Below are 20346 nucleotides of genomic sequence, written 5' to 3' on the forward strand. Positions count from 1 at the left end.
TTGTGGTGTGTGGGTGCCCTTGTCGCTGGGGTGTGAACTCCCCATAACAGAGCCGGTGGCCTGTGTCAGGTCTGGTGACAGGCATCTGGGAGCCTGAAGCTCCACTGAGGGGTCTGTGGCCTCCAATCCGGAGCCATGGCTGCCGACTGATTCCTCGTCGTCCGAAGAGACGGCGCCGATGGGGGGGGGGGGGGGGAGAACTTTCAGCCTGCATAGCATAGGCCGCCCACTGTTTAGTCTGCCTGTCTTTTAATGTTTTTGGTCAAAAGAGCTTACAGGACTTGCATGAGCGCTTGTCGTGGTCTCAAGGAAGACACAGATTGCCCTGGCGATGGGTGTCGACCCAAGGGAATTTGCCGGTAGACGAAGGGCAAAATCTAAAGGGTGTCCTCTCCATAGCAGAGGGTAGGGGCAGCCAGACCAAGAAGAGAAAGAGAGGGGTAAAGGAAATACATTCTTAGAGAAGAATAAACCCAGTGCCCCACTCTCCCTACTGTAGAGGCCTAGCTGGAGGGCCGAGGCCACGCGGTTGGCGGTCGAGAGTCGAACAGTTAAACAGTCGCCAAGCAGGTTGTAGATGTCTTCGGCAGCAGGAAATCCACGAGGCAGTCGTCGAGAAGATTAGTCGGGAGACTAGACGACGGAAGGTCGTGGCGACAAAGTTAGCAATATCAACAATTGCGAGCTCCGCATAGATGACCAACTAGGTTGGCGGAAAAAACTATTGGGTAGACCTCGACATGTGAGGGGTTTTGGGTACACTACACGTCACGTTAGGGATAGTGTTACAGTCATGCCCATGTCAACGTCCCCTTTCAATCTTCGAAAGAAAGATGCGATACTCCACGATTTCCACTAGATGTCAGACTATATGAACAGCATGTGAATCTAAGCAGATAGAAATAAAAACAGTTATTAGCAGGCTACCATCTGGCTGTGATGGCTTGACGGGCGAGTTTTATAAAGAATATGTAGAGGAAATAGCACCCCATTTCATCCAGATGTTTGACTACTCTGAGAAGGAGTGTGCTGCCGGAGACGACATGCACCGCGGTCATCACAGTCTTGGTAAAGCCAGGGAAAAGCCCATCCAAATGTTCGTCGTATTAGCTGCGGTCATTGATAAATACTAATAACATATCAGCCAAAACAATAGCAAATAGAATTCAGTCAAGAATGCCATCCTTGGTCCTTCCCGACCAGGCAGGGTTTATCCCTGGCTGCTCTCCGCAAAAGAACTAGGAGGCGGTTTGAACTGATGCATAATATTGATTGCAGGTCCCAGCGGTAGTGGCCTCTCTTGATGCATAAAAGGCCTTTGATTCAGTTAAGTGACTTCCTGAATGAAGCTTCGTGTAGATCAGTGTTGTGGATTTAACTGCTTTATAATTATACCTAGGGAAACGGTCCCGGCTAAAAGTTCAGTCTAGGATAATATCACCCACCAGAGGAACTAAGCATGGATGCCCGCAATTGCCTAGGATAGTTGTGCTGGCAATACAAACCTTAGCCTGTGATACTAGAGAATATGATCGACATTGGGTGAACAAATTATACCCTGCAATTAATAGAATTTAATTATATACAGATGATATGCTCTTATATATAAAACATCTGCACCAAAATCTACAACCTGTAATGGATGACATTGGTGCATATGGTGGACTGTCCGGTTTGAAAATGAATTGGGAAAAATCTGAACTGTTGGCCCTCACCCCATGCACCAATAAAGAGGACATAGGCACAAACCTACAGTGGAAGGACGATAGCATTAGGCACTTGGGGATAAATGTGTCCACAAGCACCAAGAATCTCTATCAGGATATCCATTTAGCGACGCTGGAATTTTTGGAGGCCAAGGTGGGGAGATGGATACAACTACCATTGTCACAGGCAGCAAGTATGGCTCTAGCCAAAATGTTAATTGTACCTAAGTTGTTGTACATCTCCAACAATGTCCCTCTTATACCTCCTGTGGAGTTTTGGCGCAGGATTAAAGCTATGATGACCAACTAAACATGGGCCAGCAAACAAGTCTGAATGTCGCATGATACGCTTACAAGACCCTACAAGGGGGTCGGGGGATGGATTACCCGGACCTATACATGTATTTGACTGCTCAGACACAGTATGCCACCTGGTTGTTTACTGACCAACATGAACATCCACATGTAAAGATAAAAAAAGCAGTCATGCTTCTGGTAAATTTAAAGTCTGTGCTGTGGGGTAAGAGGACTATCAACATGCGTGGCATACAGACAGTTCACGTAACCTGCAAGGCATGGCCCAGGATGGCTAAGCTGGGAGTGGAAAGGTTATGTGCTCCAAACGTCTCCATGTATGGGGTGGAACGGATGCAGGAAGAGATATTTCGACTACACTTTGAGTCCTTATTTATACACCATAAGACTTATATGTAAAAGGGCAATTAATAACACTGCAGTAATTAAAAGACAAAGGGGGGGGGGTAAATGAAATCACGATACATCTGTATATAAAGCTTAGAAGTATATTGAAAAAACATACAGGGTACAGCTACCGCATCCATCATATCCCAATGGCCAAATATACAACAAGTACCCCTTGATATAACAGGATGGCAGCTACTATATATAAGATGCTCAAAACGCAGAAGCTATAGCCGCAAGATGCGGCAGGAAGAAGGTGGGAGGACTGCCCTGGGAAATCACTTACAGACAGGCAATGGAGACAGTCATGTCCTCAGACTACGACCATAGCATTGAATAGTAGGTTTAGACGTACACACCATAAACATCTACATCAAACATTTAATACAATATGTAAGCTAGCTACATACTATACGGCTACCTCCTTGTCGGCCTACGTTGTTTGTCAGGGCAAAGATGCCGATTTCCCATATTTGGCATGGGTATGCCCACCAGAGCAGAGACATTGGAAACAAATCATTGGACTTACGAATCAGATGGCTGGAGATCTGCCGGAAACACCAAATATATGGATCCTCCATATATTTCAGGAGGAAGATATATGGGGACCAAGATTCCAGAATATGGTGTCCATAATGGCAAGGTACCTACGGCCTATTCCAACACTAGCTTCCTGGCTCCATACTTTGTCGTACTGTGAGGTATACAAGACTCAATACAGGAATATGTTAGCAGTCCGCAGTAGCCCAAAAGGATGTATGCTCCCTTCAGAGAGGACTTAAAGAAGGGGATCGCATTGGGAGTGAGCGGGATGGACGATACAATGAATGGAGCTGGTTGCGATAAGTTATATTGGGCGAACGTTACTCAAGATAACCGTGCATGGTATGTGGAGAGGGAGTGAGATGGGAAAAGTAAGGGAATACAGCAGGAATTATCGTGTGAATTGAATGGAAGGGTAGCAATCTGGTAATTTTTACATAAATGTTATAAGGTTTTGAACATTTTTTGAAAATTGCATCCAGTGTGACCAGATGATTGGGTTACTCCCTTCGCTCAGAGCGGCACACTATCAGCGTGGCACACTATCAGCGCGGCAGCCTGGGCAACTAAATCCTGGGAGTTAAAAGGTCCTCATGTGGACTCCATTTTATTGAGGCATCCTTAACTATCATCCCTTAGTGTAGAAGATGCGTTTGCTCGTTCTGTGTGCATAGTCCCAGCATTGGCCCAGAAAGGCTGTTCTGACCGATTACCACCAGATCAAGAAATCCACGGGTGACTTAGACCTCAACAGTAAAGGCTTGCCTGTGCCATGCAACTTTCTGGCAAGTTGGCGAAGCTCTTGTGATTGCTGGCACCATTATGGTAAGAACCAGAATAAAACTGCACTGTGGGGTTATAGCCACTGAATACAGACTGTATTCAAATTCAGAAATAGTAGGAGATTCTTAAATTCCAACAATGCCCCCCAGGATTAACACCAGATAATATGAGGTCGGGAGGGCGGGGGCACATTTGAATTGTCTTTGAAACCTTCCTAGTTATCTGGGTTGGAATCAGGATTTCCAAAGAACAGTGCAATAGGATCATCTAAGAAATATTCAGTGGGAATCCACTCACAGACCATATCCAGTCCCTTTGTGAGGTGCACACACTAGCAGATTGTAGAACTATCCCTCTGCCTAGAACACCTTCAAATGGCATGGAAATGATGCAGATTACTGGTTTGTGTTGTGCAACAAAAAGGTTTAACGCATGTTCATTCAGAGCTCTAGGTTTTATCATGGAAGAATGCCAGCAGCAGTGTCATTCTTGGATGGCAGCTAACTTAAGAGCAAATTGACAAGTGGGATCCTGGGAGTCTCTCTGCCAGACATTAGTCCTGGTTATGAGAGACTTACCCAGAGTCTTTAGCTCACTATCTTTCACAGAGAAGAAAGGTGATGAGGTCCAACCAGACCGAAACACGTGTCTGGGGTTTCTGTTGGTACTCTTGTTCAGAGGAGAATTGCCTAGCATTTCGGTGCTGGACTGCCCCAGGGCAGGACAAAGACTGATATGTTTGGGATATTTCTTCTCTGTGAAAGATAGTGAGCTAAAGACTCTGGGTAAGTCTCTCGTTACCAGGACTAATGTCTGGCAGAGGGACTCCCAGGACCCCCCCTTGTTAATTTGCAGTTAACTTAAGAGCACATCGTTCACAAACATCGCACTGCACACATTCCCCATAAATCTTGGAGCCACGTCTTTAAAAATTAAAGTGTCAGCTAGGTGTGTAATCTACCAGAGCTGGAAAACCTAACATTTTTCACAACAGAAAAAATCTTCAGGTGGCAAAATGCATCTAGTGATGAAAAAAAAGGCGGTTTGCAATGCAAATCACTGTAAAAATATCAAACCGTGTTCAAATATCTACTCCAAAAGAATCCAGCAATTAACACCAGATAGCCTGCCAGTACCCTCAAACCAACCACAGTACCTGAACACTATCTGATGAGGTCGCTTTTGTGACTGTGAACCCAATGCATTGGTCTCTACCTTTGACTTGGAATTAAAACAAGTGTTTGTTGTACGTTACTGGGCAGTATTCCATATTGGAGAAATAAAGTAACAGCCTCATACACATAGTTTGAAAAGCTTGATGGGAGAGTGTTCGAATGGCAAGAGTAAAGTGTTGATGGTATGAACAGCGTGGTATTACCTAGGTTTCATATTTGTTACAAGAATCACGCTTAATAGGATGTTTCAGGAATGGGTATCTGTGAGGGAGAAAATGTCAAGGATAACACATTGTTTTTATAAACAGGACCATGTACAATGTAACAGGACCATGTACAATCTGTGCATTTAAAAACTTTTATATGTTAAAAATATTTAATATTTAACTTACTGAACTCCAATATTCTGTACATGTAACCTATGACATCCAATGCAATTAAAGTGTTTGCTATGAACAAATTGTGGCTTAAAAAGTTTAAAAAGCAAACCAAACGATGTTTTCGTGGAGCAAAAAAACAAAACGTAATGCTCTCTGCAGATGCAATTAATGCCCATACCTAACAGGGATATTGATCTTGGTTGTAGATGAGTCTCCCACTTGTGTACTATGACTTGGCATGGACCACTGGCAGTCTGCAATTTAAAAGTTAAATGTCTGCAAAAACGTCTTACTTTTGTTACTTTAACCAGTTTGTACAAGATTCATTAAACCCAAAAAAATAGATTTCCCACAACCCAATTTTCAGGCTTGTGTGAGACAAATGCAACATTTTATACCAATATTTATGGCTGAGAAATGTAACTTGAAGTTAGATACATATCATGCAATAACCACCTGAAGAGGTCCTGTGATTGAGTAGAGTACAAAGCTTAACAAGGCTTGTGCTAAAGGGTAGCGAATTTAAAATATCGTGTTCAAGATAGTTAAGCATGTGTTTCACATTTAGTGTAGCACTATAACTATTATAAACACTTGAAAGAAAAATGATTAACATTGGCTTAAGGAAATAATGCAATCATGCCACACCAGCAGGAAAATCATGTACAAAGGTTACACATTTGGAATAATAACTATATGCGCATACAGTTCCCACTTACTAGTTTGTTTCATATGTCCAAGTTAAACGCTGCAGAGTCTAATTAAAATTGAAAGTTTTTATCTTTGTTAATCAACTGTACTTACCCAAGTCAGGACCGAGTTAAGCCGGTCATGACTTCCCAAATGCACTGAATTTCAAGGGTTTTGTTGCGATACATTTTGGCACCTTAATGAATCTTTAAAAAACGTTTTTTCAGTGAATTTTAAGGACTTGTTATACCATAGTTTTATTTCGGGCTGCTGGCCTTCGCCCCTGGCCAGTGGCACGGCCTTGCCCACTGTATATTTCACCACACTTTCAAGCCACTGGCCCTGGACTCTAGCCAACACGAGTGGCCACAGCCTACGCCTTTGGCCGTGTCCACTGTATATTTTACAACATTAACAGGCCACTGGCCAGCCGCGATTATTTTTATTTGTTAGATACCCACAGTTATCAGAAAAAACGATGGTGAAAAAAGGCTTTTCTACCCTCCCAGGCACTCACCATGTGCTCCCCTCATCTGTGCCTGCTCTCCCCCAGTACCCTCAAGACCTCATCTCCACAGTCCTCTCCCATTCACCCCCCGCCCCCGTCAACACTCGTCATTTACATGTGACGCACTTTCCTTCCTGCTCTCCTTTTCTTGTGCAGCCGCGGTCATCATTCTGTTTAATAGTGGATACGGTAAATCATTCGTGCTCTTAACATGGACCCATCGAGCTTGGAGAGCACGACATTAAGATCCCAAACCGGTAGAGGGTTATAAATGGGAGGGTATAGCCTCTTAACCACTTCCATGAAGCCCTTAATATTAGGAACTTTCCACCAAGATACCTTGTTTTGTGAAGTGGTGTAAGCCGACAGGGCCGCCAGAAGAATTTGAATACTAGGCCAGAGTCTAATAGGTAAAGAAAATAATGTAGAACGTTAGCAGTGGAACATTCTGTTGGGTTTAGGGTTTGTGATCTGCACCATATCACATCTTTTCCACTTATTGAAATTGCAGTGTCTGGTGTTGGGTTTCCGTGCCTCCTTTACGATATCCATACACCTTTGTGGAAGATTTAAGTGGCCAAATTCAAGACTTCAGGAGCCAAGCTGCCGATTTCATAGACTGAGGACCAGGGATACTAGCATGTTGTATGGGCACAGGAGCTTAATTGGGTTGTACATCGCCAGTTTGAGCAGAAGTGGAAACCAAGGCTGTCTCACGCACATAAGAGCAACCAGGATTAGAATCACTTGTTCCTGGTGCAACTTGTGCACTATTTTTCTCCGGAGTGGTGTGGTGTGGTGTGGTGTGGGGGGGAAATCATAAGCAAATTTCCCTGACCAGTTCCTATTCATGGCGTTCCCCTTGGACCATGGTTAGGGAAACCAGGATGTGAAGTCTGGGCATTGAGAGACTATTCCATCTAGAATTTCTCTGTTGAGTTGCCACTTGTGTTCTTCTGGTAGAGGGTATCTGCTGAGGGTGTCTGCCAGAGCATTGAGTTCCCCCGTAACGTGTTGAGAGGTTAGGAATATGTTCCGCCTGAGTGCCCACTTCCATATTTTCTGGGGTACCTTGGACAGACTTGGAGAGTGTGCCTCTCTGCTTGTTTATATAAAACATGGCAGTGGTGTTGTCTGTGAGGACGTGCACTGTATGACCTGTAAGATGTTGCTGAAAGGCTTGAAGAGCCTTGGGGACAGCCAAAAGTTCCAGGAAGTGGATATGTCTTTGGGCTATAGTATGTGTCCACTGGCTGTGGCCTGTGTGGTGAAGGAAGTGATTTCCTCCCCATCCCCCATCTGACGAGTCTGTAGTTAGGAGCGCTTGTGCTGGTGGAACACAGAAGGGTTTTCCTTTTAGCAAGTTGTCCCTGGACCACCAGTGAAGAACCTGTACTAGGGTTAGCGAAACAACCACTAGATCGTCCCACTGACCGCTTGCCTGAGACCATTCTTTCGCTAATAATTACCGCACTGGGCTAATGTGCAGGCACGCATGTGGAACCAAGTGAATGCATGAGGCCATCATCCTGAGAAAGCACATTGCTCTGTGTACAGTTATCTGGCGACCGGTCTTGTATAGAGGTACTTTTAACAGCATGTTTTGTATTATCTCATTTGACAGGAAAGCCAGCTCCTCTTTTGTCTTTAGACTTTCTCTCAGAATATTTTGGCTGGGGACTAAGCTTGATTTCTTTTCATTGATGGAGAAGCCCACATTGAAAAGAAGGTCTATTGTCTCTTGTGCAATTGATCGCAAATGTGTGCAGATTCACCGGTAATTAGCTAGTCATCCAGATAAGGGTATACAGCGATTGACTCTGCGCATGTGTGCTGTCACTACTGCGAGCACCTTTGTGAATATTCTTGGCACCGAGGCGATGCCGAAGGGGAGTACTTTGAACTGGTAGTGAACTCCCGCTATCTTGAACCGAAGATATTTCCTGTGTGCAGGGAGCATTGAAACACGAAAGTATGCATATTTCATTTCCAATTTTGCCATGTTAGTACTGGGCGCATGGAAAGGTCTTTCATTGGCACAAGGACATACGTTCAATAAATACCCTTGTTTACCTGATTTGCTGGGACGATCACTATGGCGTCCTTCTCCAGCAGTGTCTTTAGTTCTTCTAACAGTATGCGCCTCTATCCTGGCATAATCTTTCTGTGTCTTGGCGGGCGGTTATGTGGTTTCTGTAACAGTTCGATACAATACCCGCCTGCCACGGTGGACAGCACCCACTTGTCTGACGTTCTTCTAATCCATGTGTGGGTGAAGTGTGAAATTCGACCTCCAACTGGAGTGGCACGGGACAGGACTTGTAGTGGGTCATTGTTTGGGAGGGGTGGAGCCTCTCCCAGGTGAGGTTCTAACTCTTCCTCTAAATCTTTTATTTCCTCTTTGTAAGCCAGAAGAGGAAGATTGTCCTTGTGATGGGCCCCAAAGTTGAAGACCGTCTGCCCCGAGTGTATCTGGAAGAGTGTGTGAAAACTGACCCCAAAACTTTCTGGAGTTTGAGGAACCCCATTGTACTTCGGGTTTGTTTGTTAACTGGCCTAGGTATTTAAGTGTGTCATGCTCCTCTTTTGCGCTCTTGAGGGCGTCTTAGACAGCCTTACCTAAAAGTACATTAGGCTCCACCAGCATGTTAAGGAGGGTGGCCCGAGTCTCTAGCTTAAAACTAGACTGTCTGAGTCAGGCGTGGCACTTGATGAGCGTGCCTTCTGTGATGATGCGGCCTGCATTGTCTGCTGCAATGTGATTATTTTTGGGGATGCAGTTTGATACCGGTTTGCCCTCTGCGATACTGCTTAACAATTGCTATTTTAGGGGTTCTGGAACTGCTTCAACCTGGTGTTCAAAGTCATCCCACTTGTTCTAGCCATAACTAGCCAGAAGTGTAGTGTTTGTGATTCTAGCTTGATATGCCACTGTGGAGGCAACCTTCCTTCCGAAAGTATAGATTTTCTTGCTTTCTTTTTCTGCAGGGCTTCAGCCGATGCCAGAGCAGTGCCAGCCCCCTTTCTGGTAGTGGTGACAACTAGTGAATCAGGTTTTAGCTGAACCCCAATATACAGAGGGTCTGTGTGCGCTGGCATGAATAGTTTCTCCAATCTCGAATTAACCGCCCTTATGAGGTTAGGCTCAAGTAGGGAGGGCTGTATATGTCTTTATACAGACTAACAGTAGGATAAACAGTGACAGACTTCCTGTCTCCCAGAATGTCAAATGTCAAAAAAGCCCTTGTCTATTTGAGCCTCTTGAGTGTCAATTCTAAAGCGTTGGGAATCCTTCAGCAGCCGTTCATTGTATTGTAGTTGGTTGTCTACAGGAGAAACTGCTACAGGCTGGTCTTGGTTGTCAGGCGACTGACGTAGATGTCGTAGTAGTGTTGGTCCAAACTGTATAGGTCCCCTTGAGAGCTGGGGTATTGCGACTCAGAGATCCACACCATACATGTCCTGAGAGAGGTCTTGCTAGGTGGAGGCCAGGGGGCATAGGGAAGAAGTGCTAGGCTATGGCTTAAGAGGAGGTTTTTTAGCAGGGGGTTGATGTTTCGAAGCCCCTGGCTATGAGGCATCTCTAAGGGACGTTAGTTCTTCTGGATGTTGGTCTATGAAGTCAACAAAGCATGACATCCGCTTTATAATTCTGTTAAATTGTTCGGGAGTATAGTCACATGAAGATGGGAAGCCTGGCATGGTAGGGGTGGCTTGGGACGGTGCCAGGTCCTTGTGATGCATAGCCCCAGAGAGTTTGTCTACAGTGGAGGAAGAATCTATAACCTGAATGCTTTTGGAGGACAAAGGCGTTGAGGATTTTGACTTTGGGCCTCATTACACGAAATGCGGTAAACCATGGTGCTATTAGCACCATGGTTGCCGCCGGTACCATCATGGAGAAAAGGGGAATTACCACCCCATTCCAAGGTTGGCAGGGCAAATTGCGGTACCATAATTAGCACCAAGGTCCCTTTGCGGGTCCCAACTTTAGCGGCTGGTCTACACCAGCCGTTAAGGTCGGGTCCCGCAAAGGGACCTCGTAGTAAGGCGGTAAGGGTTTACCGGTAGCGGTAAACCCTTACCGCCTACCGTGTAATGAGGCCCTTTGTCTTTAACAGGGTAGCAGGGACATGTTTCAAATAATTCTTGTATTTTCGGTGTATGTTTAGGGGACGTCGATGCGCCTTTCACCGCCTGCTTTTCGGCTAGCGAAAGGAGGGCATTTTTGTGTGCCGTGTCTGGACCGACTTTGGGGCCCGATTTCTGCAGTGTCATGAGAGAAAGCGTAAGCTATGGCCTAGAGGACAGGGACAATCTAGAGGCTTTTTCCACAGACACTGCGTGGGCCTCAATGTGTGACGATTTCATCGAATATCGGCCATGGGCTATGTGCTTAATGTTCTTGGACGTGTGTGCGCTATGGCCGCCGGGTGTTGTCTCCGTCACAGAGCCGCTTGCCTGCATATTGGAGTCACGAGCCCACACATGGGGTTCCAACAAACTCAGGACCCCGATACTGCCCTCACTGGAGTCCGCAGTCACGATGGAGGCTTCAGCCTGCATTGCATGGACGGCCCAGTGCTTGGTGCGACGATCTTTGAGTGTTTTGGGGGCGAAAATGTTTGCAGGACTTGCACAGCTCTTCGGGGTGATCCCTAGGGAGACAGTAATTGCACACTCATTGTGGGTCTTTCCACAGGAATTTTCTATGGCAGTTTGGGCAAAATTTCAAAGTGTTTTGTCCATTAAAATGGAAAGGACAGTTAGGCGAGGAAAAGGGGTGGCAGAATATGCATTACCTAAAGAAGTCAGTATGAAAGACCTCCCCCCTCTCCCTACTGTAGGGCCGAAGCGTGAAGAGGCCTGTGAAGACTGTGTCTGGTTGTCTATTCAGTAAAGTCGTCGACAAAGGAGTTGTCTGTCGAAGGCCTTCGAGTAGTTGGAGGGCACTGCAGCAAAGAGGAAAATAAAGAAATAAGTCTATGAATACACTTTTAAGTAGTCAAAGGCATCAGCCTGGAAGGAATTCCGCAACTTGCCACCGACCACGATGGCGGAAAGTAACAACCTGAGGAGCCTAGACTTTCTAAAACAAACCTTTTAATACTCTGTGACTACCACTAGATGTAGGACTATGCAGAGCATGTGATCTAAGCAGATACACAAGCCTCAGAAATAGCGAAATCTTATTTCTGATGTTTGAATTTGCTTAGTTTCACATGTTATGCACAGGGTGACATCTAGTGATAGCCGCAGAGTATTACATTTTTTGTTTCGAAACTCGAAAAGGGACGTCGACAGGGCGTGCCAGTAATATTATCCCTAGTGTGAAACCTATGGTACCCATGGTCCTTCACGCGTCGAGGTCCCTCAGATTGTTTTGTTTCCGACATGAGGTAGAATGAAGTGTAGCGTGCATACATATGTAATAAAGCAGATGAGTAGATAAAGCCAGAGAAACACCTATGCACCTTCTACTCCACAGGGGAGGAAGGGTGGGCGCATATGAATCTAATGACATACAAGCATCGGAAATACGATTTCGGTGAGTAATGCATCTCTTCTGAGGCTTGTGGATCTGCTAGATCACATGCTATGCATAGAATAGCGAGCATTGTCTGGAGAAGGTGGTGGGTTGTGAGAAGGTACAGCAGCAAATGGATGTTTTGGTGCTAAAACATCTATTTGTGGTGTGTCCCTACTGTGAATCTGCTTTAGAATGTGTGTCAATGCAGTAGTGCGGAGTAAAAGTATGACTAGAGCTCCATGTAGCCACTTTGTAAATGGCGTCCAGCGGAGCGTTGGCAATGCCAGAGTAACTCCTGTCCCCCTGGTAGAGTGAGATCTTAGTGTGAAAGGCAGAGTCTTGTTTGATAGAGCGTAGCAGAGTTGTACGCACTTCACTATCCATCTGGAGATGGCGTTTGAGCCGTGATCACCTTCCCTGCCAGGTGGAGGCAAACAGTTGGTCCGTTTTCCTTAGCGGTTTGGTCTTGTTTACATAGTAAAGGACCGCCTTCCTTACATTTAGCATATGGAGTTTTTTCTCAGCTGAGCCTAATGGATTTTGAATGAAAGCTGGTAGTTAGATGGCCTGATTGACATGGAACTTTGAAATTAACTTCGGTGAAAACCTAGGTTGCGTTTTTAATACCAATTTGTCTTTGTGGATAACAAAGAAAGGGTTTTGCACTGACAAAGCTTGCAGTTCACGGACTCTCCTTATGAGGGGATAGCCACCAGAAAAGCAATCTTAGATGTGAGGTGTTTTAGGCTGGACTTATGCATAGGCGCAAAGGGTTCCATGTAATAATGTCGCCACAAAAATATCGCCATACAAAAATGTTGCCGAAAAATGGTTGTTTTTTGTGGCGACATTATTGCATGGAACATGCGGGGGACAACCCCGCAACACTCAAATGTTTTTTTTTGTTGCCCCTGTCGCCATATATATGGTCAAATAATATTGCCACAACATTTTCCCAGTGATATTTACGGCGACCATATATGTGGCGATATTATTACCTGATACCGCTCAAAGGGGGGGGTCGTCCAATGAGCTTTGCAAGTACTACATTTGGGTCCCACCCTGGCAACGGGTTTGAAATAGGAGGGTTGAGTCTTTTTACTCCCTCCGTGAAAGCCTTAATGACAGGGACTTTCCACCAGGACACCTTACTTGAGAGGTGGTGTACGCAGATCGAGCCACTAGGTGAACTTTGATTGAGTTAAATACTAGCCCTGAGTCTAGTAAGTGAAGCATGTAATGAAGAATGTGTGATGGAGTACATTCTATTGGGTTTGTTTTGCTTTGACTGGCACCAAATTACACATATTTTCCACTTGTTAAAATACAGTGTCTAGTGTTTGGATTACATGCCTCTGAGGCCTCTGAGGATTTCCATACACCTTTGAGGTAGATTTAGATGTCCAAACTCTATGACTTCAGGAGCCAAGCTGCCAAGTTCATAGACTGAGGTTGAGGGTGTAATGTCGTCCCTCTGTGCTGTGTGAGCATGTTGAAGAGGCACAGGCGTTTCATCTGGTCGCACATCGCCAGTTTGCGCAGATGTGGATACCAAGGTTGTCTCGTCCACATAGGAGCAACTAGAATGAATGTCACTTGTGGTTACTTGTGTATCTTGTTCACCAATTTGCTCAGAGGAGTTGGGGGGGAGCATGGGCAAAATTCCCTGACCAGTTCATCCACAGGGCGTTCCCCTTGGAGTCGTTTTTGGGAAACCTGGATGCAAAGTCTGGGCATTGTTGGTTTTCTCTTGTTGCAAAGTATAACGGGGGTAGCCCCATTGTGAGAAAATCTAGTCTACGATATGTTTGTCGAGCTACCACTCATGCTCTTCTGGTAGAGGATCTCTGCTTAGTGAGTCTGCTAGAGAATTGAGTACCCCTGGAACATGTGTCATTAGGAACATGCCCCGCTTGAGTGCCCACTTCCATATTTTTTTTGTGCTAGATTGGACAGACTTGGAGAACGTGTGCCCCCGTGCTTGTTTATGTAAAACATTGCAGTGGTGCTGTCTGAGTATATGTACTGGTGTGCTTGGAAGGTTTGTAATGCCTTGAGCACTACCAGAAGTTCCAGAAGGTTGATGTGTCCTGGTGAATACCCTTGGAGCGGATGCTATGCCAAAGGGCAGCACCATGAATTGGTAGTGCTGGTTCCCTATTTTGAAACACAAGAATCTTCTGTGTGCTGGAAACATTGAAATATGAAAGTTTGCATCATATCCAAGGTTGCTATGTAGTTCCTGCGCTTTAGCAGTGGGATTACTTCCTGTAGCATTGTCATGCAGAATTTTTGTGGCTTGACATATGTGTTTGCAGGATGCAGATCTAAGATAGGGTGCATCGTGAGGTCTTTTTTTGGTACAAGAAGTACATTGAATAAATAACCTCGTTTACCTGATTCGCCGGGACAATTTCTACGGTGTCCTTTAAGAGCAGAACTGCCACCTCTTCCAGCAGGATACGCTGTTCTTCATTGGAGGTCGGTGGATGGCTGGCGTTGTATACAATAACCTCCTGCCACAGTTGAAAGTCCCCACTTTCCTCAGGTGTATCCCTCCCAGACATGGGTAAAGTATGAAATGCAGCCTCCTACTGGAGTAGCACGATAGGAAACCTGTAGCGGTTGCTCTTTGTTTTGGGGGGGGTGTGCTGGGGGGATTGAGCTGCCTCTGGATGAGGAGGAGGATCTACCCCTGCGGCAAGACCTTGTCTGGCCTCTTTGAAAGCCTTGTTGCGAGGACTGCCCCGTGATGAGCCCCAGGACGTGCCTGGACCCTGGTTGTAACCCGATCCCCGTTGAGTTTTGCCATCTAAAGCACCGTAAATTGTAGCCCCTTCTTTCTCCGGAGGGTTTATTTGCGAGTTGCCCCAATGACTTTAGGGTATGATATTCTTCCTCCGCTTTGCCGAACAACCCGTTTGGCTCTATGGGAATATTAAGAAGGGTAGCCTGGGTCTCGAGCTTGAATTCAGACTGGCGTAGCCGCACGTGGCGTTTGATCAATGTGCCCTCTGCTATTATTCTCCCTGCATTGTCTGCAGCATCCAAGTTGTTCTTGAAGATGCAGTTTGCAATTTGTTTACCCTCTATGATGGAGGGTGACCGTTGTGTTTTCATGGGCTCTGGGACTGAAACTATTTGCTCGGCCATCTCACCCCACTTGTGACAGTTTTAGCAAGCTAAAAAGGTGGTATTATTAGCGATTGTAGCCTGGTAAGCTGCTGAAGAGGCTACCTTCCTTCCAAAAGTATAAATCTTTTTACTCTCCTTATCCAGAGGGGCTTCGGAAGAGGCTAGAGGTGTTCCTGCTCTCGTCCTAGTAGTTGTAACCACTAAGGAGTCTGGTTTTAACTGTCCCCTGATGTATAGGGGGTCAGAGAGAGCTGACCGGAAAACTTTCTCAATGCGCGGGTTTATCTATGTTAAAATGATCTGCCGCTTTTAGGAGCAGGTCATTGTACTGTATTTGATTTTCCACTGGTGAGTCTGCCACAGGTGGTTCTGTGTTATCTGGCGACTGTATGACGTAGACATCCTCGCCGTCGTCATAAAACTGGTCTACATCACCCACATCCCCTTGATCTTCCGGGTCAGTGTAAGTTCCAGTGTCCTGGAAGACTTGCATGGAGTCATAATAAGCTAGCTGCCCCAAGTTCTGCTGTGAGGTGGCAGCTTGTGTGGTGTCTGTGCGGGCTCTCTTGGTAGGGGGGGGGTGTACTACTGCCCCAGTCTGAGTTGTAGCTGGTCCCCTGTGTGAGGCAACCTCAAAGTTTACTAAGACCTCGGGGTGGTCATCAAAGAAATTGGCTAGGGAAGACATCCATCTCATGATTTCATCAATCATCTCTGCTGACCATCGAGATGAACTTGGGATAACTGGAGAGCAGGTGGGGTGGGTGCTGGTTCAGGTTATTTTTATGTTGCATAGTTCCTGAAATGGTGCCCTCCCCATCGGTCATAGTCCCTAAACTAGAGCCCTTTTCATGTGATTTTGAAGACTTGGTTCTTCGACGTCCAACTCTTCAATAGCGTGTCTGGTACGTGTTCAATGAGCTCACTCCTTTTCAAGCTTTGTGCAGATTTCACAGGGGCCTTTGACGTGTCCTTCGGCGATCGTTTTTTGGCATGCGTGGGGGCCGTCGATCTGTCTTTCGACAGCAGGTCGTCAGCGTGTGAGGACTTTGTGGTTTTTGACATAGGGTCAGAAACGGACTTGCTTTTTAGTTTTGGGGGCCTGTCGTGTGGCGACCACGAGTGCGATGGCCCAGGGGACAGGGAACTGTCGGACCTCACCCTTGACTCTGTGTGTGGCTTTCCAGTTGGCGTTGATGTCAACTTTCGGTCGTGGGAGGTTTGTTTTGTGTGATATGCTGTAGTCGTGCTAGTGTCGCCGGGTGTCGTCCCCATAGCAGAGCCGCCGGCCCACCTGTTGGGGTCAGGGACTTGCACGCAGGCATCTGACGGATTCCGTTCGCCTTCAGCGTCACTGCAGACATCGATGCTGCGGTCACTGGACGGTCCCTCACTGTCCATGGAAGCCTAAGCCTGCATGGCGTTGTGGGGCCAGCGCTTTGTTTTGCAGTCCTTAGTGTTTTGGGCTTGAGCAGCTTGCACTATTTGCAATGCCCCATATTATGATCCCTTGGGAGATTAAGATTGCAGAACCGGTGAACATCTTTCCAAGGGGATTTACGGTTACAGGATGGGCAAAACTTAAAAAGGTGTATTCTCCATTGTGTATGGGGAAGGCAGCCTGACAAAATAAGTGGATAGAGAAGGGACTATGCATTCTCAGGGAGACTAAAGAATGAACCACCCCCCACTCACCCCACTGTGAAGGCCGGGGCCCGATGAGGCCTTCCGAGGCTGTCTGAAAGGTTTGTCGAGACAAGTTTGAGTAGTCGCCGAAGGTAGTCGCCTATGCAGTTGCCCAAGATCCTGCACGAGAACGGCTAACAAAGGACAGAAAGAGTACACTAGATTGAACAAGTTACTCTCTAACGTTCTTTCGATGGGATGGTCCGACGACATATTCCATATCTATGACATATAATCACCACAGCTGTGCTGCTTCGGAAAATCTTTCGCCGTCTGCATCCTGCATCGATGACGTCGATACGTCGCCCTCGAGGACCTCCTCCGACAGCCGACGTCACCGGATGTTATAAGTAGGACGCACGACGCCCGTAGCCTCAGTTGTCTTTTATTTCCCCAGAACGTGTGGTACCAGTTTTCTGCCAGTCTGACCACACAAAGCCTTGCCGAAACGTAAGCTGCAATTGCATAAGAAATTCTGCAGCAGGTAAGGCAGGGAGGGAACGATATGGAATACGTCGGACCATCCCATCGAAAGAACGTTACCAGGTAAGAGAGTAACTTGTTCTTCGAGGGGATTGGGTCCTCCGACGTATTCCGTATATATGACAGACTCCCAAAGCAGTACCAATGCAATGAGGTGGGAAAAGAATTTAGCAAAAGAAATTTAGAATGCCCAATCAAATTGCGGAGCAAAGGACCGCCTTGCCAAAGGCCAGATCATGCCCACGGATGGAATCGAGGGAGTAGTGACGTACAAAAGTATGGACCGAAGCCCAGGTGGCTGTGTCACAGATGTTACGAATAGGAACACCCCTCTGTAGGGCAGTAGAAGCAGCCACACCCCTGGTAGAATGGACCCGCAAGCCCACCGGAAGGTCCTTACCCGCCAAGCAGTAACACTCAGAAATAGCCGGAATAATCCAGCGAGACAAAGTCTGCTTAGTCACAGCTTGTGCCAAACGCTTACCAGTGTAACCAATGAAGAGTTGAAATATAAAAGCTTAAAGCTCTCCTAGGAGCATATGTAGCCTCTCCTCTTCCTTACCAGGATGTGGAGGAGGAGGAAATGCCGGAAGAACAACCTTCTGGCCTAAATGAAATTCCGACACCACCTTCGGAAGAAAGGAAGGACGAACTCTAAAGGACAACCCTGTCCTTATGAAAAATAGTGAATAGTGGTTTAACTGAAAGTGCCTGTAACTCATTCACTCTGCGAGCGGAAGTGACTGCAACCAAAAATACAGTTTTAAGAGTTAACAGTCTCAAAGGTCAAGAATGCAAAGGCTCAAATGGAGCACCCATCAGAAACTTGAGGACAAGGTTCAAATCCCAACCGGGCACCTGGAAAGGCAACGGAGGGAACACATTAGTTAGCCCTTTTAGAAACTGAGAAATCAAAGGAATTTTAAAATAAGAACACTCTTCAGACGAGCGCTTAAATATGGACAGCGCCGCCAGGTAACTTTTAACCGTACCCACTTGCAGGCCCCTGTGGGCCAAAGAAAGCAAAAAAGACAGAACCACAGGAATGTCGCATGCAAAAGGATCCACATTCTTAACCCTGCACCAGTCGCAGAACTCGGTACAGGGACTTAGTTGCGGGCCTTTGGGCGGAAAGCAACACCTCCATCACGTCTTCAGGGAGGTCCCAATCCTTATACCTCAACCTTTCAGGAACCAAGAATGAAGGTTGAGGTATCTGACCTCTGGATGGAGAACCTGACCGCCCTCCCAGGAGAGCAGATCATCTCGGTAGGGAAGACGACGTGGAGGGCAGATGGACAAGTCGAGAAGGTCCGGGTACCACGTCCTCCGGGCCCACGCCGGAGCAATGAGGATCATCCGGGAACCGAACATTCGTAACCTCTGCAGCACTTGCGGGATGACGGGGACTGGAGGAAACGCGTACAGCAGTGGGTAAGACCACTCCACCACAAACGCGTCTCCTAAGGCTCCTTTTGGAGGAAATTCCCGCGAGCAGAACCTTTCGCACTTCCGGTTGACACTGGAGGCGAAGAGATCCACTTGAGGGGTCCCCCAAAGGGCGAAGATCTCCAGCAGAATCTCCTGAGCCAACTCCCACTCGTGAGAGATTGCGCTCGGCCTGCTCAGAGCATCCGCCATCTCGTTTTAGTCTCCAGCCAGATGAACTGCCGAGACCGAAACTTCCTGCTGGATAGCCCAGAACCAGAGCTGCATCCCCTCCCTGCAAAGAGGAAGTGACCCTGCCCCCCCCTTTTTGTTGAGGTAGTGCATGGCCACTGTGTTGTCTGTCAGAATCAGGACATTCTTTCCTCGCACAGTCGGCAGAAAAGCCTTCAGGGCAAGCCCGACGGCCCACAGCTCCAACAGATTGATATGGGGTCTGGACTCCGACAGAGACCAACGACTGCTGACTGTCAACTCGTTGGCATGAGCTCCCCATCCCTTGAGGGATGCATCCGTCACGATCTTCACCTCCGGCCAGGGTAGCCAAAAAGGAGCCCCCTTCATCAGATTGCCTTCGACGGCCCACCACAGAAGGTCCTGGGCGACTGGGGACGGCACCTGAACAGGGTCCGACATCCTGCCAGAAGACTGCGACCACTGGAGCTTGAGTGCCCATTGCAAAGATCTCATCTGCAACCTGGCCTCTGGCACCAGAAAAATGCAGGATGCCATGAGGACGAGCAATCTCAAGAACTCGAACGCTGGGAGACTCTGGGCAAGCTGAAACTTGTGTACCATCTGCTGAATGTGATGAGCCCTCACCTGGGGAGGAAAACACTGCCCCAGGGACGTGTCGAGCACTGCTCCGATGTACTGGAGCCTCTGAGTTGGTGTCAAATGGGACTTCTTTAAGTTGACGAAGAAGCCCAGCTTGTGGAGGGAGTGGCAGGTGACCGACAGATAATCCAGGACTTGCTCGGTAGAGCGCGCCCTGATCAACCAATCGTCCAGGTAGGGGTAGATGTGAATCCCCCCTTTCCTGAGATGCGCTGCCACCACTACCATGAGCTTGGTGAAGACCCTCGGGCGGAGGTCAATCCGAACGGCAGAACTGAAAGTGTGAGTCGTCAACCGCGAACCTCAGGTACTTCTTGTGCTTTGGATGGATCGGCACATGAAAATAAGCGTCCTTGAGGTCGAGAGACACCAACCAGTCCTGAAATTGAAGGGCCTGGAGGACTTGAGAGAGAGTAACCATCTTGAACTTGTCCTTCCTGAGGAGTTTGTTCAAACCGCGCAAGTCCATGATGGTCTCAATCCCCAATAAGGGGAATACCATCCCTTGTTCCTCTCCGCTACAGTCACCAGTTCTATGGTGCTTTTCTCCAGCAGGGATTGAATTTCCTGCGCAAGGAGCAGATCCGGACTCTTCAAAGAGAGATTCCCCAGTGGATTGTCGTGAGGCCTCTGCCGGAAAGGAAGACAGTAGCCGTGGGCTATGATCTCCAGAATCCACAAATCTGAAGTAATGTCACGCCACTCTACAAGATGCTGCGCCAGACTTCCCCCAACTGGCGAA

General features: G+C 47.1%; 1 protein-coding gene across 2 annotated transcripts in view; it reads right to left on the reverse strand.

The window, feature by feature from the left end:
- Positions 1-20346, reverse strand: part of GPCPD1 (glycerophosphocholine phosphodiesterase 1) — a 1217556-nt gene that overhangs the window by 941940 nt on the left and 255270 nt on the right. Inside the window, exon 5 of one of the 2 annotated variants that reach the window (XM_069608267.1) lies at positions 5468-5543. The exons of the other annotated variant lie outside the window; for it this stretch is intronic. Coding sequence (XP_069464368.1) covers positions 5468-5543 — 76 coding nt within the window. The remainder of the gene's footprint in view (positions 1-5467; positions 5544-20346) is intronic. 2 annotated transcript variants of the gene reach the window in all.

The sequence above is a fragment of the Ambystoma mexicanum genome, chromosome 4q, assembly GCF_040938575.1.
Source record: "Ambystoma mexicanum isolate Mex_15411 chromosome 4q, UKY_AmexF1_1, whole genome shotgun sequence".
NCBI lineage: Eukaryota > Metazoa > Chordata > Amphibia > Caudata > Ambystomatidae > Ambystoma > Ambystoma mexicanum.